The following is a 26,843-nucleotide window of genomic DNA, read 5'->3' as shown; positions in this document are numbered from 1 at the left end:
CTTGAAGCCATAGCAAGATACTGAGCATAGAATGGCCTGGGTTGAAAAGGACCAAAATGATCATCTAGTTTCAACTGCCTTGCCATGTGCAGGGTCTCCAACCACTAGACCAGGCTGCCCAGAGCCACATCCAGCATACTCAAGCTTATTCCTTTCCAGTTCTGCATTGGAAGCAAAAAATCTCTTGGAAGATGAATTTCCCATTTGACTGTAAGGGTGCTAGCAAAGCAGGTTTTCACCACATTTACTGAGAACAGATTCGGACTGGGAGTTAACTTATTTCAGCAAACAATCTTTTACAGTTTTCCGTGGCTTTCTGCCACAGGGTGTCCTTTCTAGGAGAGCAAATTGTTTTTCTCCAAGCTGCTGCCCTCTTTAAATCTGCTACAGACATTAGCTACCATTCAGAACAGAATTTTACTCTGAGATGCTAAAATGAGTAAGGCAAATGAAGGCACTGTTACAGTATTGTTTCTCCATAGATCCATACAGTTCTTTTAAAGATCTGAGTTTTACCTGTGTTCTGTGCCAGATAACAGATGCCCTGGAGTGTCCCAGCTTATTTCGACAAGGTCCTTTGTCATAATGTATGAGGAGAAAGTCATCCTACAAAATATTAAATAGAAAAGTAGGCAATAATTCTGACAAAATATTCAACGGAAAGGTAGGCAATATACAAAAGTACAAACTGTTCTTCAAACTATAGAATACTACTTCCTGAGAACTTAAAACCAGGAATTGTATAAGATGGTAAAAGTTTGGTAAAGCAGACACGACCAGGTTCAACTGTTCCAAAGTACCTTTGTTTACAGTTAAGTGTCTTCACAAATGGGTTTGTATAGGACGTCTTAAGTGTATATAAGGAATCTGTTCTCTCAAAGGCTCTCAACTCAAATATTTAATGCTAATATAAAGTTTAGAAAGAGGATCCAAGAAGAAAAGCCGCCCAAGACACGTATCATATACACACACATAAGGAACAAAGGAGAATAAATACCTGTACCACAGGCTTCCCAAGCTTGGCTTATTTTATTAATTGAAAAATAAAAGTAAGGCCAATACAGATTTTTGAGAAATGATTCTTCTATCTGTCCTACCATCCTTTTACAAACAAGCCAAGACAGCAGGCCAAGTACCAGGGGAACACTCTTTTTTAACTGAGCATGTAACAAGCTTGCAACTGCAAGTCCATTGGTAAAACATTAAAATGGGACAACCCTAGGATCTGCTCACTCTGAGTAGCTTTTGGGAGCCTAAAACATTTCCTCTGCTATTGTTAACAATGTTATAAAATAAAACGGATGACATGGAAACAGATGTTGTATACTGTATATACTCTGATCTTTGGGTACAATAACAGGCTGATTTAAAAAACGTAAATACAACAGCAGCTTATAGACTGACAAATTCCTGGTGTTAGAATAACACTGCATTCCTTTTGGATATATGAGATCTATTTCTTGTCCCATGGAAACAATAAGCAGTAAACAAATCCAAGTGCTAGCCCCCCCCCCCCCGCACAGTGATGCACCAAATCTAGTGTTTGTCTGTTAAACTTCCACAGAACTGAGAACATTGCTGTACTTACCCTGTAACTTCTTCAAGAAAGGGAACATTGAAAAGTCAGTGCTAAATAAAGCAGTATTAAAAAAGCGGCCAAAAACTCCCACGATAAATGCCTCGTAAAGATTGAAAACAGAATATTTTCACAAAATTTTACTTTATAATAATTATTTCCTAGCTTACATGGACAAAATGCTAAGATCACACAGGTCAGACAAGTAAAATGGAATATACAAATTCTACTAAATTACCAGCATCAGCTCTGGTGGGCCCCCGAGCACCAAGTTATGCAGAAGATAATGATCTAGTATTAATTGATTAATGAGACAGCTGGATAGCAAAACAATGAACTTCTAAACTTCTGAGAATCAGAGCGTACTGCATCTACTCACATCGAGAGATTCCAGACAGTACCAGCAAAAGGCATGTTTGCAGTTCTTACACATCATCTGGGCACAACCCTCATCTCGTTCAATGTAAACTTTACACTTTGGACAGCGCTTGATTGGAGCATCGTCTTCTTCCATCTTAAACATGGAACTGTTGGAGACAGTAAGGAACCTATAAGATATGCAGTCATGAGAGTTTAAGGAAGAATTTTTAAGAATTGTTCTGAGAAGTTATGCCTACTTTTTCAAAAAAATCTTGAGATTGCATGTTTCTGCTTTCCTTGAGGATCTTCTCTAGAAATTTCCCTCCAGAATAAGAACCATTTTTGAGAAATGCTGTTATGTCAGAGTTGATTCTTCATCTCTAACACTGTCCTAATGAAACATGGTTCATAAGTTACAATCAGCACCTCTTCTTCTTGTCTTGTACCACTATGTAAAACTGCAGGGCACTTCCTTGCGCAGTGGGCACAACAAAGAGGAAACAGTGGAAGAACATTTAATTCCATTGAGTAGCTTTATACCCTGCAGAGCCTTTATGCATGCCAAACACTGAAATGTGCCTTGAAAAATGTAACTTCCTGTAGTCACTGCCAGTGGGAAATACAAGACTAACTGATGGGGAATCAATGATTGCCCTTTAATCAGTGACTGGATAAAAGGACACAAAATCTTCAGTCATACTATAGGCAACCATGTCATAGAAAAAAGCTTTGAATACATAAAGTGTATATGAAACTCCAAATGCAGGTAGCACAAACTTCTTCTGGCACATTAAGCTCCAAAATACTAAGGAAAACTCACCTTAGTTTTTACCTGGGGTAAAGAATGAAGTAAAAAGTAAAACCAATGAAAAAAATAAGGTGAATAGATCAAGATTCTAGCATTCCATGAAGTTAACTGAGATTCTATTCTGATGAAGACACACAAAGGGCATGTGTAAAAATTACAATAGTTGAACAGGAACTCATCACAACAGCATCCTAGCCATATTTTTCCCACTGGGGCAAAAGGGCTGCTGATAGAGCCTGAAGGAGCTCCTTTGTGCTTTGCTGAGAATGATGACAAGGGATGAGGCAGCTGAAAGCTCTACCCAGTTTTGGAATACATGTTTAGAAAAATGTAAATGGCTGGGTGAAGGAAAACAACTTTAAACTAAATATCTGGAAATTGCTTCTTTACTATTCATATTTATATTTGTTCAAAGATTCTGTGTTTTGTTTCCAAACACTTGATCCTTCACAATACTCTACCTTGTTTCTCCTGGAAGAAAAGAGATTGGCATGTTCTCCTGACAGCCTTGACCTGGATGCCAATTAGATTTGCAAACAGAGCAGAACTCAATGTCACAGGCTTTGCACTGGACCAGCTGAGGGTTCTGTGGGCTTGATTCCTGGAGCTGGCAAACTGCTTGGCAAGTAGAGGATGGACACCAAGTCCGACAGGGATCCAAAAGCACTTCTGGACAGGGACACAGAAGAAAAAAATTCAAAGGACCAGCCTTCCACAACAATATATTCCAGCTGAGGTTGACTGGCAGGGCATTCAAAGCCACACATTTTCAAAGGAAGCTTTTTAATTTATTCTACTCACTTAGACATAAACCTGGCCTCCTTTGCAAATAGGCACCAAAGTAAAGTGTGTTTCCAGCATCAGAATTAATTATTCATTTTCATTCACTGAACTTAATTTGTTCTGAGAATGAGATGTGATATTTTTCCTCAGTTGTACTTAACAAACAGCTATAGTTATATACCTGTATAACTATACAGCTATACAGGTATAATGCATGAAAAAGAGCTTTTACAGTGCCTTGCCCAGTAGGATTATACTTTCAGTTGGTCTCTGCACTAACATAACCACAAGAATAACAAGTGTTATCCAGTTTCATCCTTCTCTTGGAGGCTATTTACTGGTAAGTTATTTCATATTTCAAAGCCCACTAGAGTCAATAAAAACTCACCACTGACTTTAGTGGTATCTAGGCTGGGTTCTTCACTCAGCAAAAGCCTTACTCTAAGTTCTCTGTGGTCACATACTCTTTACAAGATTTCATCCAGTTCCACATCACTGAAGGGAACGAGTCAGTTTATATCCTCATAAAAATTAACAAGAGTCATAGTATCATTACATGCGTAACTGCCTAATATTTCTGTACCAGATTTTAGCATAAGGGATATTGGTGGCTCCTTAAAAAGAATCAGGCTACCTGTCCAGCAACACTCTAAATAGAAGTCACTCCCTCCCTCAGTTATACAGCAATACAATACATAGTAATTTTCTTTCCTTAGTTTATTCCTAGAACGTTGCAATGGGCATCGTGGCAACAAAAGCAGAAACAATGTATATATATTTTTTCTTTCTGATGATCACGCAATTAACGCACATGATCTTGTGCAGAACCAGATTCTGATTTCTGGGACTGCTGAGGAGTGATACCATTCCCAAGACTTTGCAATAGATGGTGTTACATACATTACCTCTTTCAAACTGTAGTTTCTTATACCTCTGCATGATTTCTGATGCAACCATGCACTCAATCTGTTGAAGGAAGAAAAAAACAAATTTCCAATTAAGAACAGTAAGGACATTTTCAACAAACGGAGAGAAAACGTTTGACCTTTCAAGAATTATTAAAAATGTATGCTGGCAACAATGACAGCTGTAACATAAAGAGCAAGATACATTTGGACATTATGGAAAGAAAAAAAAAAACACAACAATTTGCAGTAAAAACATACCTCATTTTCTTGCAAATGACCTCGCTTTGGACAGGCAGCATCAGGGCAGCTGATTGCCGTTTCTAGACCTTCTTTGATCAAAAGTTCCACATACTGTTTTAGGCACTGTAAGAGGGTCAAAGACTGAGTTAACTATCCTACCAAGAATAAGCCACTCAATATTTTAACATTTTTCCTCTGGAACTCTGAAGAACATAAACTTCTTTGGGAAAAACATTTTACTACCATGGCCTGTATTCACAGCATGTGCTATGGTTATGCTCTCAGGTAGAAAATAGCACGTTCACTTCCTCATCAAATAATTCTTCCTCAGTTTAAAATATGCAGCAAAATAAAAATAAAAAACAAAAACAAAACGAAACAGCAATAATGGGGAAGAGACAAATCAAACAGGCAGTTAGGGGAAAAAAAAAAAAAAATAGAAGCCTGACTCAAAAAATCTTTGTGTGACTGGAAATCACAACACAGCTTAGTAGGCAGTAACTATCATGAAATAGATGTCTGTCAAGCACTCCAGAGAGCAAGGAATGTATCTTGCCTTCTGTTTCTAGAAAATAACTATGTAAACTTCGTGGTTAAATATATATCTTCTCCATAGGAAGCAAGAATGTGAGAATTAGGATTCCCAGAAGTACAGTTTCCATGGGTACTGAATAATAAATATTCGTAGTACTAATACTTTCTCTCTCCTAGCAACCGTAGCACCTTACCTAAGTCATAACTGAAAACGTTGTATCTGACACACTGGCACACAGCATGACTCTCAACAAGAGAGAGGGCAGGGGGTTGCTTTAGAAAAAGGGCAAGTCAAGCCCAACCCTCATTAAGTCTTGAAGAATATCTATCCCTCTACCTCCATACTTCTCCCGTCAAGGTGAGCACACAGATGCCTGCTAGGGAGGTGAGGGGAAAGACTAAGGGAGCAAAACCCTCTGCAGATTCCTCAGCTTCAGCCAGCCTGATGCTACAGGGAGAGCAAATGAGGTTCTATTTGCCAGTGGGTCATACCATGTGACCCTCATGTGTCACCTCATGGGCTTAGCTAGTACCAGTATACAATCACAAGCCCAGCACCAGCCTGGAAAGGCCAAGGGCTGAGTCAGCCCTGCTGAGCCCAGCATTCCCCACTGGAATTCACTGCACAAAGCAGCCTCTGCCCTACAGCCAGGTCACAAGGCATGTATTTGGCCCAACCCTGCACATGTGGCTTGTGGCTGCTGTGGTCCAGGCTCACTCAGCCAATCCATCTTCAGTTCTCTCTCATAATATGCCTTTGCTGCTTCTTTCAGTGAACCTATCATGTACCTCAGTGGTTTGTTTTGGATTTTACGTCTCACAGCCTGATTACAGCAAAACTTCACTTTCTACCCACATAATTTCTGCTGCTACGGTACACAGCTCTGCTGGTGACAATCTGCCATTGCCTTGATAGCTTCAAAATCATTTCTGTCTGATTCCCCTTTCCTGCCTCTCCTACTCAATAGAGACAACAGGTATATATATATATATATTTTTTTTTTTTGGAAAAGAAAGACTGGATAATTGATATCTTTAAAAGTTTTATATGCATTAGAAAAACCCTTTGTGATGAATCAGGGCCTTCATCTTCTTTATAAGCAAGGACTGATTGGAGATAACAGTTCATTTAGCAGATGTTTGACTTGCAAAAGGTTTCCAACATTTCACTTTCATCCCTGCAGAGAGGTGTAGTGGTTTGAGAGGACTGCTAGCAGCAAGGACAGCAGGATGAGCTCTGCAAGAACCAGGCCCTAGGTTGCGTGCCTTGGCAGGATGTGATTTCAGCTGGAATGAGGTATTAGCATGCCATAATGACACTGTTGGCTCTTTCCTTTCCCCTCCATTTGCAGACGCCAAGTGTGGATTAAAGCAAAAACGCATACATTTTTAATGCCAGCACTTAGCACTTATAGAAAGTACTTTTCGAGCTGAATGAGCTTTGCTATCATTAATCATTTATGTGGTTAATTCCCTCAGCCTGTTTGGGAGCATCGCCAAAACCCATTTGATTTGTTTCTCTTTCTTCACATCTTCCAAGGAAGGATATAGCTCATCCCTGCCACAGGCAGTGTCCAAGGCTTTCCCTTTCCACTGGTGTGGCACTGGCACTATATGCTCAAAACAAACCCGACTAAGGTGCACTTCTGATGCTGTGCTTTCTGGGAATAGAGATGCTGTCTTGAGGCCATGAAATATCATTAGTCAATTAGGCAGAGGATTGTTCGGTCAAGACTTCTCCAGTCTAGAGATTTCTCAGGTAGAAAAGGGGTAATCCAGAGAGGTTGCAAGGCAGTTTGAAGCAAAGGCTACCTGTGGCATGAAAGCAGAGACAAAACGTGCTACTTGCAGCAAAAGAATTTATCTGGTGCAGTACTGGAAATGCAGCACTATGAAAGTAAAACAATACAGTGTGTAACTGGGCACCTAATTGTAATGTAAAATTAATTAAAATACAAATAACTTTTATAAAAAGGCAACAAATTGCTGCTCATTTTCTGTGATGGTTTTAGGGGTCTTATATTGAGAGAAAATATCCTAACAGCCTTCCCACTAAGGCAATAAGGTACTGTATAGAATGATAAAAAAAATGCATAAATCACCCAAAATATCATTCAAAATAAACTGCATTACATAAAATTCCTCAGAGAGAATGGGAGCTGAAATTAGGAACATAATGAGAGAAGTAGGGAAAAAGGAGCAAAATATCCTTCCTTCTGTACACTGGCTCTTATAAAACTAATGTGTCTTTATTTTTCATTTAATTGACACATGTCAAGGGAGAGTTACTCATATTTGAAGCAATACTTTTTCTGAATTCTAATTGTTTCCCTCTTTCAAAATTCTTTGTATTTCACTAATTAAATATCTAAATATTTAATTGAGTCATACTCAGGGATACTCTAAACCTGATAAAAAATGACAGTGGCTATTCTGCACATTTCTGTTTACATATACAGCTTGACATAATAAAGCCAGAATAAGACTTGTCATTTTAGAAAAATTAAATCTTTACTCTGAATTAAGTAGGTCATAAAAATAAATGCTTCCTTTGCATTCAGTTTTGTACTCGGTTTCCATACTCTGACAGTCTTCATGCTTAACCAGCATGAAGAAGGACCAAATGTGTTGTAGTTTGTTCCTGTAGCTTGAGTAATGACTAAAACCATATGTACTCCTACTCCTTTTCTAATACTGAAGTAAAACATGTCCTTTTATGATATTCTTTAGTCAAACTACTGTATCTTACCATACAGCCTCAAAGAGTGAACAGGTACTTGTGGCTTATATTTCTGTCCAGTGTAGGTACTGTAAACATACCAAATGATTCAGGGGAGAAAAGGAATAATTATGCTATGATAGCACTCCGGGAGATTACTAAATTGAAGTATACAGACCTATACCATTTCACAAATCTTTGCATTTTCCATAGAACCATAGAATTGCCTAGGCTGAAAATAACCTCAAAGATCATCTAGCACACACCTGCTATGTACAGGGTTGCCAACCACTAGACCAGGCTGCTCAGAACCACATCCAGCCTGGTCTTGAATGCATCCAAGGATGGGGCATCCACAACCTCCTTGGGCAACCTGTTCCAGTGCGTCACCACCCTCTGAATGAAAAACTTCATCCTAATATCTAACACAAATCTCCCCTATCTCAGTTTAAACCCCCTTGTACCTATCACTATCCACCCTTGTAAACAGACATTCCCCTTCCTGTTTATATGCTACCTTCAAGTACTGGAAGGCCACAATGAGATCTCCCTGGAGCCTTCTCCAAGCTAAACAATCCCAGTTCCCTCAACCTTTCTTCATAGGATACACCTGTCTTAGTGGCCCTCCTCTGGACCCGTTCCAAGAGCTCTGCATCTTTCTTGTGCTGGCAGCCCCAGTCCTGGATACAGTACTCCAGATGGGGCCTCACAAGAGCTGAATAGAGGGGGACAATCACCTCCCTCTCCCTGTTGGCCACCCTTTTTTTAATGCAGCCCAGAACATAGTTGGCCTTCCAGGCTGCAAGCATACACTGCTGGCTCACGTCCAGCTTCTCATCCACCAGGACCCCAAAGTCCTTTTCTGCAGGGCTGTTCTCAAGGAGTTCTTCACCCAGTCTATATAAATACCTGGGATTGCCCCAGCCTAAGTACAACACCTTGCACTTGGCCTTGTTGAACCTCATTAGGTTCACATGGGCCCACTTCTCCAGCCTGTCCAGGTCCCTCTGGATGGGCTTTTTAAATTAAAACAAGTTTGCAATCTACTATCATATGTAAATATTAGACAAGAAACCCCATGAAAACACTACCATATAATTTTTCCCACTTCCCTCAGACACAAGAAAGCAAACCATTGCACAACATGTTTCAGACTGCAGATCAAGACTCATCACACGCCCCAGTTGCTGTCAAACAGCATAAGATCAGTCAGAGCAGACTGATTAGTTCCCCTGAGCAATACACTTGTGCTTTTCTCTGTGATTGCATACACTTTGTGTGTTCCTGCTCTGTCCTTTTTCTGTACATCACTGTTGTCCTTTCCTACCAGCTGGTGTCTCGACAACTCTCTTCTACCTGGTAATCTAAGAATTCTCCTGCCATTGCTGTTCCCTTGACAAAGGACAGGAACACATCACTGGAGGAGTTTAGGCCTAAACCCATTCTCCCACAAGGACCAACTGAGAGCCCAACTCAGGCTTACTATGATCTTCCAAAATAAGCAAGGCATACTTTTTTTTTTTTTTTGCTTTGCTTCAGCGATAGAGGGCTCAATAAAAGAACAATTTCCCCTCTGAAGCTGCCAAGCACAGCAAGATATCTAAGGCTCTGCACAATGAATTGCACTTCTAACCCTTGTACATCAAGGACCGTGATGCTCAGAAAGGTACAGTCACAATGACCTCTGAGGTGCTGTTGCCTTAGAGCAGAACATCTTTATGTCTAATGCTATAAAGATCAAAACCCCCTATAAGGATCTAAACTTTTTTTTCCCTAACTTCCAGACTTTAACATATTATTTCACTGTGCTACATTTAACTCTAACTAACCTACACAGGACACAGCAAAATCTCAATGTAAAGAATTCAAATGTCTGGATTTTTTTTGCTTATAGAATTCCTGCAACAATTATGCCTATTTCTAATGAAGATGCTTTGACTTGTTTCTTCTGACATTCAAAAACAAGATAAAACTATCAAAATACATAAGAAGAAAACTTAGTTCTGTTTTTTCCCATATGGGGCAACATCTATCATCTTCTTGGAGGGGGAAAAAAGTGTTCACTCGTCTCTAAGGTAAGTTTGCAATACAAATGCACCAAATTAAAAATATTTGGAAGTACTTTGGGTGAACAACCTCATTTTTTGAAACAGAAGAGCACACTTTTTCAAGAAATTATAGCAAGATTACTATTAAGAACACTCTATTCTAGTATCACAGGAGATAAAAAATGACTTTTTGAGATGTCATTTTTCATTTGAGAGTTGGGCAGTCAAGAAGATTATCCTGTATTAATTCCTTAACTGTTGCTACATGGATTTTTTCATAATGCAGACTTCTAACTATACTAATACTGCTCATATAAATATCAAGTCATCTGGGAAAATTCATAAATAAGTCAATGGATTTAGAAAGGCCAAAAAAAGTGACAGGATTGCAGAGCCAAGTATATCATTACCATAGCATTTGATTTATTTTTTAAAGCTTTAAATTTATTTTAGTGCTGGCATTAAGCCACAGCCCATCCCAAAATAAAATGTACACTCACAAAAATCACTGCATGATGGCATTGGTAAAACAGCCAGGAGAACAATCCTTCACCTTGGGCAGACAATCTCTATGTTCTGCATTTCACTTCAGGGACACAAGTAGGGGTTGATGTGCTTTCTTCAATGTGGGAGATTATTGTTTTATTTTTTGAACAGAAATTCTGATTCTAAAATTAGTACTCCTGACTTCCAATGCAAAGAGGGGAAATGGAAAAAAAACATTGAAAATAAAGTTCATACTGAACAATAAAACATGTCCAAGCAAGACTATTATTAGCTAGACCAAATTTATAAGACTCTAGCAAATTCTCTATCACCTGTAAAATAGGATTAGATTAACCTCTGTAAATATGCATACATAAAAACAAATGTATGCACTCACTCATATATTTATTTAAACTTTCATTTAACAACAGGAAGAGATAGGGAATGCTGGTTGGTATTTTAAGCTTTACATTACAAATGACACCTCTCTAGGTGAATATAATCATTCCTTTTGGCCTAACAATCTGTGAAGAAAATAAATATGAAAGGACAAGAAATGAGAAGTATTTGGCACTGTTTTGTAGCTGCACATCTTTTCATGCTAAAAATATACTGAAGCAAAATTTAAAATCCACGTGAGAAAGGTACAACAATAAGTAAGAAATATTAAAAATACACTTCAACAACTACTTTCAATAGTTTTGTAACATTTTTATACTCTGCATCCCAGGATTTTTTCTTTCTGTTGCTCAGAAGTGAATACTGGGAAGGAGGTACCTTTTCTTGTCAGAAGAGAACATGATACCAAGGTTATTCCACTGCTCTGTGCTAATTCCATAAGCCAATTCCACAATCTGTCTGGTACATAGGTATTTATACTGGTAGACACTGTGTAAGTCTTCAGGGTAAGGTGATGTAATGCTAGTTTTTAGCTTTGGATTAGAATAGTAAATAGGAAGGAGGGTACAATAATCTCAGAAGGGAACTGGGAGAGAGAGCTAGCATATGAGAGAATGAGTCATTGTCCATCGCTACAAGTAAAAAGAAGAAAGATGAATTCGGGTGCCCATGTCTCAGACAGTGGCTATTACCTTTGGAATAATGTTTTCCTTCTCTTTAGTCAAAACAGAAAATTCACTCCGAACTGGAGAGATTTTCCTTGAAGAAATCAATGTCTAAAGCAAAGCTGAACAGTTCCAAAAGGAAAAACTCCTCTAAAGTAAACAACAGCCTATAGCAGGGTATTGTCTGGACAGGACTGAATCATGATTGTGTTAGGTTTGAGCCTGAGGTTTCCTTAATTCTCGAACAGTAGGAATTTCTGTAGCCATATATTACAGCTATACATTACATTTCTCAATATTTCTGTAGACATTCTAAAAGCAACAAGACTGGTGATCTGATGCTGAAAAAAAATGTGCTTCTAATGTTAGCATTTTGTGGAAAGAAAAAAAATACTTTGCCAAATTTCAGCAGTATATTTAGAAATATAAACATGTGAGAAGAAAAACATGGTAGTTTTCTTGGAGAGCTTTTAAGCTTCTTCCAAACTTACTGGGTTTTTTTTGTGGGTATTTTTTTTCTTCTTTGTGTGTATGTGTGTGTTAAGCAGTAGTTATAATCCTGCTCAAACCCATTCTTATTTAAACACAGGCTCAGCTTTAAAATGCTCTTGCACTGCTACTCCCTTGTGCACAATTCTCTATTGCAGATCCACAATCTGGCTTTTTAGTATCACCTTAATCCTATTCAAATGACAAGTGATTTACTGGGAAATATTTATGAACGCTAAATCACAAATATCCCTAAGGCATACACACAAGCACAGTGGTGATTTTTTTCTCTTTATTAGATATACTGTCATCTATTACGGACCAAATCCAAGAACACAATCTACATGCAACATCAGAAACCTCGTAGATCTGAGACAGATGTACGTTAGACAGATGTTTAATGTCTGTGATTCTACTTCAAACCTTAACAGATCATTTCCACTTACCTAGACATTGTGTCAGAGGTAAGAATTTACTTTCAAAGAAACCCAGGCTACCAAAATTGCATTTGTTATTAAACTTCTAGCTGATTCATCATCCTTAATAAATCACATGAGAAAACAGTCACTTGATACGTAGTACTTCAAATCGAATATCTGAAAGCAATAATGGAATATTCTTATCCAGTTATCCTTTTTTTACATTCTTGCTTTTGCTGAGGCAAAAATCATGCTACACAAGCACTCAAAATTTCACTCTAATACAAGAATCTACACAGTTCTGCAGCAAAGAAATATCTAGTGCCAAATTTGGTTGCTTTTTCACTAGAATGGCATGCTCTGAGAAGTGGACCTTAGCCAGGACAAGAGGTGGGAAACATGACAGGTGATAACTGTTAAGTACCAAAGTATATCATCCTGCTATAGCCCATATTCTCAGCTTAAATTCAGTCACGTCTTCTTGCCCATGGATAATGGCCGAATGATATCTTGGTTGTAGAAGATATGTACAACCTGTTCTTCCATGCCTCAGGACAAACTCCCTGGGCATCCTTCCCTCAGACATAAAAGAAGGTGTTATCCAAAGGTCTTCGTGCTCTCGTGAGCTGGGAGAACCTCAGGCTAGGAAACAAACTAGCTGCCAGCCCAGAGAAGAGATTCAACTGGTACAAGTGTCTGGTATCTAGTGCAAAGGTGCAGCTCTTGATTCATCCTGCGGATATCAGGGTAGGCTTGGCTGCCTTAGCTCTGACTCTTTCCAAATACTTTCTAACAGTACACCCAAATATCAAAGCACTCACTGGCATACACTGCTTAGTTGATGCAAGCAACTTGCAAAGATTATGTATGTTAGTGAAGGGGTGCAGCATTTCTCTGCATCAGCGTTCCGCTGTGTCAGTTTGAAGACAGGAAGTTTCTCTATACTGCCATCAGTCAACAAATGACTAGGTGAAGCAAGAAGGAACGTAGTATCACCAAGATGCAGCTATTTACAGGGAGAAATATCTCTTAAAGAGGAATCTTGTTGACTTCTTCAGCAAGACAAATGTCATTAAAATAAGGCTAATATTCTTTGAGGCACAGCAAGTGATGCCTGGGGAAGATCATTAGCAGGACCAAGTAGCAGAAACTACATAAAACTGAAAAACAAGTGTGTGTTTCCAGCTGAACATCTCAGTTGAGAAAGGGAAAGCAAGGAAGACTTACAGCTGCCTACACTTTGAACTATTTTTTTGCATGGCCATATATATGTATCACAAAATAGTCTTTCCGTATACAGTTGTATGAGAGAAGTTGCATTTTATTTTTACTTTTTAAAATTTCAGAACAGAATAAGTACTTTTGAGTTAGAGGCCAATATACCTGCAGCAAAGAACCTTTCACTTGCACATGCAAAACTGTAACCAAACAATAAGGAACAAGTATTCACAACATCTTGATAAAGACAACTAATGTTTATCTTGCCCAGTAAAATCACGCCAGAGAGGGGAGAGATGAAGGTTCTTAATAAAGCCCAGCTTTCACTTAGGGTTCTATAGATCCCAACTGCACCTTACTCTGCAAACATGCCAGTTCATTATTAAAGCAGGGAGCTTTGTTATCATAGCACCTGGGAGCCAGAACCTGAACTGCCATGTGAACTGCTATGTAAACACAATAACCTGTGATCACAAAGCCTCTACTGACGCACCATGTGTCAAGATTGGTATCAGTTCTCTGTTAAGGTTTTGGGGAAGTGAGAACAAGCAGCAAGCTCTAAGCATTGCCAGAAGCTGGTGGGAAACAGGAAAACATTACAGCTGCTAGAAAACTATACAGAGCTCTATGAAAATGGCACAAACAATTTGGTTTTGCCCTCCCTCCTATTACAAAGCAAGTAGGACAGCTCCCCTCGGCTGTATAGGGAAGGCAGCCAGGCTCACATGCACTCTTTTCCTGGTATCCCCATGGTGTGGGGAAAGTGGAAGCTGCCTCATTTGGAGTGAGGGAGAGTACTAAGTAACCTTTGCATTTTACCGTATTTCAGTAATGCTCTATGTGCTTCCAGTCAATCGCAATTAAAAAATAATCCTTGCTGCCACTTACAGGCAAGTTAATAATGTTTGCCTTGCTGCTCATAGGTCTTCCATTCAGGTCTTCATCCTACCAAGGAGCTCAGTTAGGGAAATGACTGAAATTAAAAAGGTGGGTACAGAGAGCCATGATTAGGCAGATAGGGTAATCTTGGATAAAGAGAAGTACTGATAGCAGAATAGTCTATCACTATACCTACTGTCATGCTACTTGAGATAGAATATGCATAAATAAATATTCAAATCAGTTGAGCCAAACTCAGAGGGACGCCTAAAGCACCAGACAAGATGAACCAGCTGTTTCCACAGCCTAAGGTGAGACTGCAGATAAGAATCAGAATATGAGTATCTACTAACAAAGAAACTAACATTGCTATACCAGTTTTATAATACAGCGACAGGCAGTTACGGCAGCAGAAGGTAAGGCTTATCATAGATGTTGTTTTATTTTCTAATTGTAGAGCTTGTATCTCATGTTTGAGTAGCCCTCCTCCTTTCCGTTGGTAGTAAGATAGATTGCAGATGAGTGATTAAAACAGGTTTCTCAACAAAACCAAGTTCTCTCTCAGGCATTGTATTTCTTCTAGATATTTGCTTCCCTAAACTCTCCAATTGATTTTTTTTTTTTTAATTGAGAAAAGAAAGCAGTGAATCTATCGGTGCCAGAATGATCAGTACTACATAAAATCTTGAACAGAATTGAACAGACTCATATCAAATCAAGAGTATCTTAACTTGGCTTGAGAAAGAGTGCTGGCATCACTGTACTTGCAGCACACTATTTAGATTTATTACAGATATTATTTATTACAGATAATTATCTGTATACTTCACATAACATTTAAAAAATGCACACAATCTGTGTTAGCTCAGCAGCTAACTTATTAACTGGAACAAAACCAGCTGTAGCTTAAGTACATATACAATTGATAAGGCATCAAGGGAACATCCTGTCCCTTAAAACACAGGAGAATTTCAACACAGATCATGAAATGGTGAGAACAGAAAGCAGCAAATCGGCTAAATTTGCTCCCCTTCTACCTCCCCTATGAAAGTAGGCAAAGGGTAGATAATAACTAAAGGATTTTGGAGCAGTATCTACATACTTTGGACAGACTCTATGTATAATAGATTAAGTAGACTGTACTAAGACAAGTAGAAATACACCTGGAGAAGTATTTGGTCTGCAGGGTTTTGATCTTGACAAAACAAGTTATATCTCTATATAGATACATATGTACAGAGAGATTTTACATATATATTTGTGTACATATTCCATACATACATATATATATACACACACAATTTTGTTCTGGCTTCTTGCTTTTAGGTCAAAGACTGGAGATAAATGGTGACCTCTGCAGTGATATGAAGGAGGAGAGAAAGAAAAAGAGGTATCAAATAGAAGTATGAAAACAATTTTTGCCACAGCTCTTGCTCCTGGCTCTGATCCTTCAGTGTAAACCTCAGCAAGCTGAGACAGAATATTACAAAGAGACCTTTCAAGTAAGTGCACCGTTACTGGCATGCAGGCAGAATTCAGATCACCATGCAAATTCCTCAACCCTATAATATTTCTGACTGTAAGCCTTCACTCCCTTATAACCATAGAAGTGCTATGGTAAAGATCTCATGAAGGATTGTCTCTTGCCGACACTTTACAATAACACAAAATTGTTATTCAGAAAGATAGAATGGGGGCACCCCGCCTCTCTGGTGGAGCTGTGCATGGGTTGAATAGAGAAGACTGCCACTCCTGTGCGGATGAGACAGAGAAGCTACAATTTCCCATCGTATTATTTTGCTAGTTGTGGCTACTAGTACAATAAGCCATCACAGTTTTTTATTGTTATGATTGTTAATGCACATACAATGCTATTGAGCTCTCTCAGGTTTTTGTACGTTTGCATCCATTAGGAATATACCTGTTGTTGGACTGCTTAATGTAACAGAAAAAAAAGTCTAGACAGCAGAAAGGAAAATAAGCTGCCTGCTGTTAGCTTTTTGTTTCTTCATTTTCTGAGTATTGTCAACATCTTAGTCCTCTTGGAATCAGGTCAACAGGGGAAATCTTAAGTGTGCTTTTTAAACCTGAATCAAAAAAGTAACACATTAAAGCATTTTAAAGTCACTTTTTCCTACTATAAATTAGCACACAGGAGGTAGCCTTAAATTTCACGATAGGGTTCCTCGTAGCAGTTGCTTTTCCCAGGAGAAGTAATTAATTTTGCATGTTTTGCTCGGAAAGCTTTCATGATAACATTCATCTCCTTATAGATAGAAATTGAGAATAAAGCAAACAGAATCAGTTCATTTTTCTTAAATTTATTTTGTATTCTGTAGGTTGCTCTGAAAGTAATGCCTCCTATTTATTTCCATGGAAACTACAACAGCTATAAAGTGCACAATAACACTATTTTATAGAGCAAATGCTCTGCACCAGCAAGGGTGACCCACTGTTTCACAGCTGCTATGACAGTGTCATTTCTGAAACATATCACCTACTGCCTCACTGTGCTCATATCTACTGTTTGTTCTCCAGAAATGTTCAGCAAGCACCAATTAATGCTAGTGTGACTAATTTCCCTTTCTTGCATGGAGGAATTTAATTACACACTTTTGTTTCATACACACTTCCATGTTGGATGCCACATTGTTAGGCTGTTCTTCTGCTGCCATTTGTCATATGGCAACAAAATGTGAAAGAATATTGGTAAGAAGGTTCAATCTCTACCAGCATACCACCAACATCTGCCTCTGATTTCATGGACCAATGTCAAAAAATAGAAGGCGTTACTTTCAGAGCAGCCCCTGTAAAGTAGGAAACATTAATATTAGGGCTCCTCTGAAAGTAAGTCAAAAGGATTTATTCTGTGTTGTTGGCTTCTTTTTTAAATAACTTTAATATGGCTGTTGATAAAACGCCATTCATATTGATGACTACCCTGATGATTTCCAGAAATATCAAGTTTCCAGAAACATGAAGGAACACCACAGCTGTCAAAATCTTCCTTCACCATGAGTTATACAGACTTTGGTCTGACTCATTACGGAAATATTTTCATAGGAAATTTATTAACCTTTAGGCTGTCCACAAGGTAGAGATGAAGGCCTTGGGTTCCCATCACTCTGAATTCCTGTGCTACCACAGATCAGTGGTCTGCCCCTTCAAACAACTGAAATTGATTCTCATTTCCTTCCCTGCCCTCAGCCAGTGAAAGTAAGGGTAACTTTATTTTCCTTTTACTTCACAAGATACCTTGGGGGCAAATAAGTTTTTCAGGGCGCTCAAAAATCAGCTCATACAAATCCTGAGGTAGACAAGATAGGTTTTTTCTCCTGAAAAGGTCAAAACTGAATTAACTATTGAAGACAATCAAATAAGGATGTTAAAAATGATTATTCCAGCTGACTAGAGGTGAATACAGGAATCAAAGTTTAACATGGTAAGTTTACTTAGCCTGCTCTTAGAACCTGATCTATTAGTGAAGGTTACTTCTTTATCATCGTAGTATCTGTAACAGGTTATACCTCCCAAAATGACACTAAGAGCAAGTAAGCAGAAGAAATAGAAGATAAAAGATGGCAGCAAACATCAGAAGGAACAAGATGGGGTGGAAAAGGCATTTGGTAATGAAGCCTTTCAGCTACCTCATAAGAGTTACTGAAAAATTATTGAAAATAAAATATTCTCTACATCCAGGAAACAGAGACCCAGAAAACTCAGCTACAAATGCCAGAACTACCCACTGTACAATAAAGAACAGTTTTCACAGGGTCCAACAGTCTGTTTTTTTCAGAAGCCTGTTATTTTATACACTTTTGCATGCTTGAGTAAACACTTCTTTCAGAAGTGCATAATGAAGCAATGCTTACTTTTTAATTGGACAGAAATATTGTTTACAACAGACTTTATATGTTTACCTGCCTGTGTATTCATCTCTTTTCCCATGGAACATCAAAAGGAAAGCTCTTTGTGACAACTTGGATTTTTTGGGGTATTACATGTATTAGAATCTGAGCTGTTCACATTGTTTCTTTTTCAAAGAGCAACAAAAAGGAGCTGTCTGTTTTGTTGGTAACCAGCTATATTCTTGATAATCATCAGAAAAAAAGAAAAAAAAAATTATGAAAAAATACGTAATACTTCTAGATGAAAAAACAACCAGAAAAGATTACTTAAAAATTCTGATGCCAACACCAGAAAAAGTCTGTTGAAAAGAGCTTTCAAGTTAAAAATTAGCTGATCTGTCAACGGTTTTATGATTTTTGGTTATCAGTATTCCACATCACAACATCATGCAATGTACTGGGAGTTAAAGAGCAAATGCTTTAGTTCCGGGTACACTGCATGATGTTGTGATGTGGAATACTGATAACCAAAAAATCATAAAACCATGACATGATCCCATATCTGAACCTATAGTTTCTCAAGAGTTAATGATGCTCGACATCTTTGAACATGACATATCCTAGAAATTATGTTTTTATTGGTGTTACTGTAATATTTCCACTGCTGAACAATTAGAAGATTTTTGGTGTACTTGCCATCATCACAAAATTAAAGGATCTATTATTTTATTCCAAATCACCATTAGAGATGGGAAGCTACTATTACTTTTATTTCTCTGTTTATAAATTAGCAATATTCATGTATTGTGAGGATGATCCTTGTTAGACATTACATTTGTGTTCATCGGTGTTTTCTACTTTAAAGCCATTCTAGGAATGCATTTGTGCAATATAGCAGTTAAAAGAACCCAACAAACTGTTAAGTGATTCTAGTATTATAGAGTAAAATTAATATCAATAATATATGAGATACTTTTCTACTTCTTTTATCAAGTGTATAGCAAAACAAAACAAACAACAACAACAACAAAAAATCCAAGCCACAGATAGTAGAAAGCAAACTGAATAATCTGGCTAAGGATGTAGCTGTATACAACAATATACTAAAGCACTAAGTTAATTTTTTTTACTTTTTTAATAGGAAAACTGAGATGTTTATTTGCTAGTCTTTGTGTCAAGTGTGCAGCACCAGCATCCATTAATGGGATGAAATCCATCAAGACCAAGTACCAGGTCCTGCACTTTGGCCATAAGAACCCCAGACAATGCTACAGGCTTGGGGCAAAGTGGCTGGAAAGACTGTGTGGAAGAAATGAACCTGGGAGTTTTGGTTGACAGTTGGCTGAACATGAACCGTTAATGTGTCCAGGCAGTCAAGAAGGTCAATGGCATCCTGGCTTGTCTCAGAAACAGCATTCCCAGCTGGAGCAGAGAAGTGATCATCCCTCTGTACTCAGCACTGGTGAGGCTGTACCCTGAGTACTGTGTTCAGTCTTGGGCCCCTCACTACAAGAAAGAAATAGAGGCCCTGAACTGTGTTCAGAGAAGGGCAACAAAGCTGTGAGGGGTCTGGAGCACAAGTCTTATGAGGAGTGGCTGAGGGGACTGGGATTGTTCAGTCTGGAGGAGAGGAGGCTCAGGCAAGACCTTATTGCTCTCTGCAACTACCCGAAAGGAGGTTGTGGTGAGGTGGAGGTTGGCCTCTTCTCCCACCTCACTAGCATTAGGACTAGAGGGAATGGCCTCACGTTGTGCCAGGAGAGATTCAGGTTGGACATTAAGAAAAATTTCTTCACCGAAAGAGTGGTCAAGTGCTGGAACAGGCTGCCCAAGGAGGTGGTTGAGTCACCATTCCTAGAGGTGTTGAAATGTTTAGATGTTGTACTAAAGGACATGGTTTAGTGTTCAGTGGAGAAATATTGGTGGTAGGTGGTCAGTTGGACTGCATGATCTTGAAGGTCTTTTCCAACCTTGGTCATTCTGATTCTGTTTCCTAGTGTAACATCAACACTTCAAGGTGAAGCACAGTCAGTAAAAATGCATATAATTTCTTCTGTTAAGAACTGCGGATTGTTTTCTATGCCTAATTAAAAAGAAGGCAAACTCACCAGAGTACAGAAGATGCATTGGCACTGTGCTATTGTTGTCATCTGCTCCACAGGATATTCACCAAGGCAGAGCTTGCAGGACACTAACGGGTCAAGTACCAAGTCCCAGGTAGGCCTATATCTTGCTGTAGTCATTGCAGAGCAGTCTGAAAAGCAGAGCAAAAATCAAGATACTCCATCACTTCCTTATATTGAAACTCTGTACTCTTTTGCTATTGCAAACCCCATTGTCAGCTTCTGCCTGCTACGTATTTGGAAACAATATAAATAGCAATGTTTAGTTGGGCAGTGTCAGCACTTGGAGTAAATATACATCCCCTGCCTGACAAGGCATGCAAGCAAAAGGAAAAAGCCACGGGATGCACTGACAAAATTTCATGTGAGCAAGCAGGACCCATCCTTAGGACACGGACTCGTGTCTGACATTAAACAATCTCATTCCTAATTTTTGTCATTTTCAGGAGGAGTTATTAGCTTACTTTGACCTACATTGATTATCCATTACTTAAAATACATTCCTTAACCTCTCCCTGGTCCAGCTACCCAAGCAATATTTGCAGCATCTCTTCCAAGAGCCAAACATCTATTATGTCCCTTTTCCAACCTGATGGTATTACAGCTCACAGAGCCAGATATTTTTGTTCCTAAGCGCATGACAGATTGATCAGTTTGCTAAGCTAATTTTAGACAAATATGATGGATATTCTGAGCATCCTCAGCATTTCTAAGCCTGCTTTTTTTCTCTCAACCCTTACTCTATGCTGAAAGCACAGCTTTGCTGCAGCAGCAAACAACTGGGACAAATAAGACGACAAAAAAATGTGCTATAAAAAGATTCTATAATGCTTATATATCATCCTCAAGACAGCAAAAGGATAGGACTATGCAGAGCATCTTTATCCTAGGTTTCAGGGCCCAGGTGGAGAGTTGTCAAATGACTAAGGAGAAAGAAAACAATCTTACACATACTAAATGCATTATCACAAAGAGGAAAGATAATTTACAAGTTACACATATGGGGGAGAAAAATCAAACAAAAAACACACTCCTTCAAATCAGCTAGGGTAACTTATGTAGCATATTATGTAGCATATGTCATATAAATATGACATTAATCTTAATGTCGTATTTACTACTATTATTTTGTCATGGTGATACTGACCTTCCAGAAGTGGGAAATTCACATCTCAGGACTGTTGAGAAGTCCACTTTATCTCACCACCCTATTGCCCCAAACTAGCTGTTTCCTTACTTTTCCCCACATAGGAATATACAATACCCCAACTATGCTGACAGCTTTTTTTCTTTTTCCTCTATTGGCACTTGCATGAACTTCACTAACTAAAACCTAACATGTACAAACTTCCTAAGACCAACAGAACCATGATATATATGACCCTTGTGTCTTTTGCTGAGATTTAGGCAGATGTTCAAGCAAAAGATGGTATTTTGCCCCCAGACAAATCACATGGAGAGTTCAAAGCAGTGTTTGTTAAGTCGGAGCCTTTGATACTCAGTTCACTGTGGACGTGACTCCACCAAGGGCTCTAAACTCTTTGAAACAAAGTGAAGATTTAACGTTAGTTTTCCATTCAGAAGCCCTTTAAAAGGTACATCAAGGACAAAAACAACAACAACAACAACAACAAAAAAGAAGATCCTTGTTGTATTTCGTTCTAATACAGCCATCAGGGAGGAAAGATGAAACAATACGATTTCCAGGGATGCTCAGGATCACCTACTCTGAGAACCCCTACACAAACCTCACAGTTTCAAAGAAAACAGGTAAAATAGCCCTGCAGAACAGCACATGAATAATGGCTCCAAGACACAAAATAAGAATAGCTGGGCTCTCTTTTCTGAGTCTTTAACATGAAAGTCCAACACTGATATACAAATCAGAGCCTAAGACTTTGGAGGCTATTAGACTACTGTCAGTTCCCACTGCTTTTTCCATTTAAAACAAAATAGCAGCAAAAATTTTCTTCCCAACTCTGGTGTATCTGACATTTACAGCTAGAATTATGAAATATTTGAGAAGTGATGATCAAACACCATCCAATCTGCTTTCTATCAGCTTCAGTGTCCTTTGCTCATCCTGCCCAGTTTCTTGTACATCTGCTGCTTATGGCAACAAGGAGATGAAAACTGAAGAAAGGATTAAGTTATGGGTGTACTTGCATATGTCAGGCAGACAAAAGTTCTAGCAAGCTTTCTTTAGAGCAAAGATGTAAAATTTAACCCAATTAAGACTAAAAGATCACCAAATATACCAATATGATGAAATCCAGACTAAGAAGTTTTAAGTGTATTCAGTGCCTGTCAATAAGTATAGGGGAAAATATTAACCTTTCAGCTCCAAGTCTTACCTATGTTCCCTAGGAATTTTAACAGAGGTTTACTGGTATCACTGTGATAATTCATCTTTTTGCAAAACAACTGCAATAACTCAATGTGAAATATTTCTTCCTTTGTCTTCTCTTGCAAAGAGTGAAGCAAAGCAAAACTTCCTCCAAGCTAGTATCCTGCAGGCCAAAAGAAACTGGTTGCCTGATAAGAGCTGACATCTAATCCGTGACTTGAACTCAACCACAGAGACAACAGAAAGCCAAATCTGACCACAGTGTCAAAAAGCAGTAGACCACAGTCTGCTTCTTGCCCACCCTTCTTGCCAAGCAGCTGCTGCTGAGACAGGAATACATGCAGCAGAGGCCGATTATCTCCCTTTGATCATAGACGCATGTTTAAAAAAACAAAACAAAACAAAGTGCTTATTTGATTCTCAAGCTACTGACAAGAACAACTGCTCCATGCTGTCATAAAAAAAAACAAAACAGGTTCAGGCTACCAAATTAGTCTAATTAGTTTTTTGTATGTCACTTTTGTAATAGCGTGCAAAAGGCAAAAGATAGCATCATAATAATTTTCACCTTTGACTTAAGCCTACTGCAGCCGAATATGCATGTACATTCATTACAACCTCAATTATTTGGTAAATCCATGTTAAAGTAGTCTTTTAATTATGACGTCTTACAATCATTTGCAACAGGAAAAAAAAAAAAAAACAAGAACTGGTGGCACTGGTGGCACTAAAGCAAGGAACATGGAGTCTGCCACTTGGCATTGGAAACCATACGTGGAAAGCTACCACATTCACGTGGAGTATTTCTGCTGGTCAACCTTGTAAAGAAACAAACGAGAAATGAAGCTTTCCAAAGCAAGAGATTGAGTCTTGCTTCACCATCATCTGGCATGCTGTTGTAACTAAATAACAAGTTTTTGTGTTTATACCGTGATGCTCCCAACAGCCCTAAAAATTCACAGGACAGAAGACAAATAACTTTCAGTCAAAATCTGATAATGTTCCATAGTCAAGACTTTCATTGTTTCAGCTTGTATTTTCACATGCTTTTTAGTGATGTGCAGTGCTTCAGGAAGAATGTAAAGCAACAGCGAGAAGAACGAAAAAGCAACTAAAAGAAAATGTAGAGGACCAAACTAGTGATAAATAAATACTGGAGTATTTCTGTGGTGAAGAACATCAGTTACAGCTCCAGACAGCAGAAATTTTTGAATATATGCTCGTAGGCCTTTGGAAATATAGATAGTAAAGGTATAGCTACAGCTCACTCCAACTCCTAAACAAATTTTACCCCAGTTAATGCTTAGGTGACTACAAATCAAGACTAGATTACCAAACTCAACAGATGCACTTCACAGATCCTGGTAACAAATGAACCAAGTCAGACCTATTAGACCTAGAAAAACAGAGCAGAAGATAGCCTTCAGTTCAGACTCCAAACTCCAGCGTGATCATAGTTGCTCTCATCTACATATTTCTGCAGAATACATCCATATACAGTAAAACTGAATCTGTAAAAATATGGTAATGCAGCACATTTTCTAGGACAGAATCCTAAAAAGCTGGAAATAGAAGCCACAAGAAATAGCTGATGTAATTTCTTTTTGTTTAGAGCCATCTTTTCATAAAGAATCAGCAACCTGATTAATGACTATTTAATTCTGCAGCCATGTGCATGTCCACAGAAAAAAAGGAACCACTGCAGAAAGACATGGAAATGACAGAAATCTTGCTGCTGTAACAACACTGTTAATACATTTCAAATGTGATTGTCATGCATTCTGTGAAATAAGCATGGAGAGGAAACAAGCAGTTAAGTTATTTCTGCACGACAACTAATGACTTAAGCGAAGATAAATGGGATTCCTGACCTTAGATTTTGGCCTACCTACACAGACTACTTTGTTAAGTAAGAACAAATGGAAGATTTGATCTCTGATAAGCCAGGAGCTGAATAGTTCCTTCTTTCCAAGCTTCTGTACAGTAAAATAGAAATAACGTAAAAACTTCTCTGGAAGCAAATATCATGCAACTTTTTCTTTGATGCAAGTCATTTGAGAACTTATAAAGCTACAAGAATTTTTACTGCACTTTTAAGTCAGTTTTTCATGACACTGTAGAGTTAAGCTGCAATTGCACCAAGTTAATGCTTCATGAGTACATAACCAGCTAGGTGAGAAAAAAGTGAAGAGAAAATACAGTTGAATAAGTGGTCATATGCTGTGTGCTTTAATTAGTGGGTCTTTTGCACCAAGTAAGACTCAAGATAGAGCTTCCAACAGAATCTTAATTTCAGCTCTAGACTGGGGATAGGTTTAATTTCTAAATTAAAATATTTAGTCATGTACTCTTAAAGTCACATGCCTTAAAGTTTCATCTTAATGGTTTTAAACACTAATGTTTAAAAACAGTGTTTACTGGTAGTATGAAAACCAGCTCTTTTAGAAGTCAGAGGAAAGGATTTAAGTATTTAAAATTGGTTCTCATTTCTGTTGCCCTTCTTTGTCAAAGTAATTTCAGTTAACATAACCCAGTCTATATTTTCTCCTACAAGGAATCAAACACACCTGCTATAGTACAGTTTCTCCGAATATTTTACTTCTCGGGAGAAAAAAAAAATGCATGTTTCTGAAGTGAAGTCATATGCAGAAAGGCTATTACATGGCACACTGGAACTAGAGCTGGTTGCTATACCTGTTAGGTGAATATTTTGGCTTTGAGAACTAAACTACTCTGAGACTCCCTAAGCAGCCAGAGTTGTAGCTCACTGCACATGAACGTCCTCATACTCTCTCCAAGGGAACAATGACTTGTTTACATTATTGAGGTTGGTGGCTGAGGGTATTCTGTAGGGCCTCACAACTTGCACTGTTTTTCCTCTGACAGAGTTTGAATTGGATGTCATTTTCTCTGTTCCTAGGCTCTTTGATGGATCATAAGTAGGATTATACAGCTTGAGAAACATGGAGAAAGCATACATGACAAAATTGACTAATTAGTAAATATTTTTGTTAATGCTATCAGTTTTGGTTATGTAAATGCACCATGGCTTTTCTGACAAGGCCATGTAGAAGTCCCTACACGAAACAAACTAATGAATAAGTTTACCTACTAGGTGGATTTTTTTATTGTAAGAGCTGTCAAACAGACTTAATGGTTCTTGCTTATCAATCCCAATTAGTTACAGGCATCTACAACTGCATTAACTAACTGCTTTTGCTCCTTCATCTTCATGAACTACTTGGGAGGTACAGAAGAGTCATTCTCTCAGCTAGCTGTCAGGCAAACTAACACACAAAAGACTGGACTTACATAGATGTTTGGAGATGACTGCCTTCCAGAGGTTTGTAGCCTACCTTCCCTAAGCTCTTAAATCCTGCCAGATATTTACTTAATTCTTGATGTTCACTCTTAAATCTGATCCACAGTCAACTAAGCAAGTCCAGTGGATATCAGCTGTCCTTCAAATGACATACTATGACATAACTTTTCATCACATAAGGGCCAATGCAAAATTACTGGGAAATCTTGACCTGACCTCTACTCTTCTATTGCATTGAACATCAAGACCTCTACTCTTCTATTGCATTACTCAACATCAAGCTTACTATCTCTGTTCTCATCTTCAAGTGATGCTATGGCCAGGGCCCAGAACAAATAGAAGACCACATAAAAGTTTGGAGCTCTGGCAGCAGCTTCAATCTTCTGGCTAGTAAAGCATATGAGAAATGGGCTCCCTCCTGAGCGGAGATGGAATTGAACTTTTCAGTGATTCAGGTCCATCCCATGAATAACCAGTGTTTATTTGTTTTAACTTCTTGGCAAATATAGACACATTGGTATGTATGTAACTATATTTTATGTATATGCATACTGTAAAACAATTTAAAGGAAGAATAAAAATCATTTGATTATGCATGAAAGAAATTGCAGTGAGAGAAAAGAAAGAGCAGGAAGATTCAAAGGTATAGGGAAAGATACATTGCTCCACCCT

General features: G+C 38.4%; 1 protein-coding gene across 6 annotated transcripts in view; it reads right to left on the bottom strand.

The window, feature by feature from the left end:
- The window catches only part of RNF144A (ring finger protein 144A), a 63,352-nt gene that overhangs the window by 8,291 nt on the left and 28,218 nt on the right, over positions 1 to 26,843 (bottom strand). For 3 of the 6 annotated variants that reach the window (XM_040697953.2, XM_040697955.2, XM_040697956.2), the window contains 6 exons: positions 20,488 to 20,633; positions 4,694 to 4,798; positions 4,433 to 4,493; positions 3,206 to 3,413; positions 1,956 to 2,124; positions 517 to 606 (listed from right to left, as the gene is read on the bottom strand). In XM_040697953.2, the coding sequence (XP_040553887.1) occupies positions 517 to 606; positions 1,956 to 2,124; positions 3,206 to 3,413; positions 4,433 to 4,493; positions 4,694 to 4,798; positions 20,488 to 20,622 (768 nt within the window). In that variant the 5' untranslated portion in view covers positions 20,623 to 20,633. The remainder of the gene's footprint in view (positions 1 to 516; positions 607 to 1,955; positions 2,125 to 3,205; positions 3,414 to 4,432; positions 4,494 to 4,693; positions 4,799 to 20,487; positions 20,634 to 26,843) is intronic. The other 3 variants (XM_025149181.3, XM_046939290.1, XM_040697957.2) reach the window with 1 other exon arrangement.

Source organism: Gallus gallus, chromosome 3 (genome assembly GCF_016699485.2).
Source record: "Gallus gallus isolate bGalGal1 chromosome 3, bGalGal1.mat.broiler.GRCg7b, whole genome shotgun sequence".
NCBI lineage: Eukaryota > Metazoa > Chordata > Aves > Galliformes > Phasianidae > Gallus > Gallus gallus.
The sequence above is the reverse complement of the archived record's forward strand: the minus strand, read 5'-3'. Positions and strand labels throughout refer to the sequence as shown.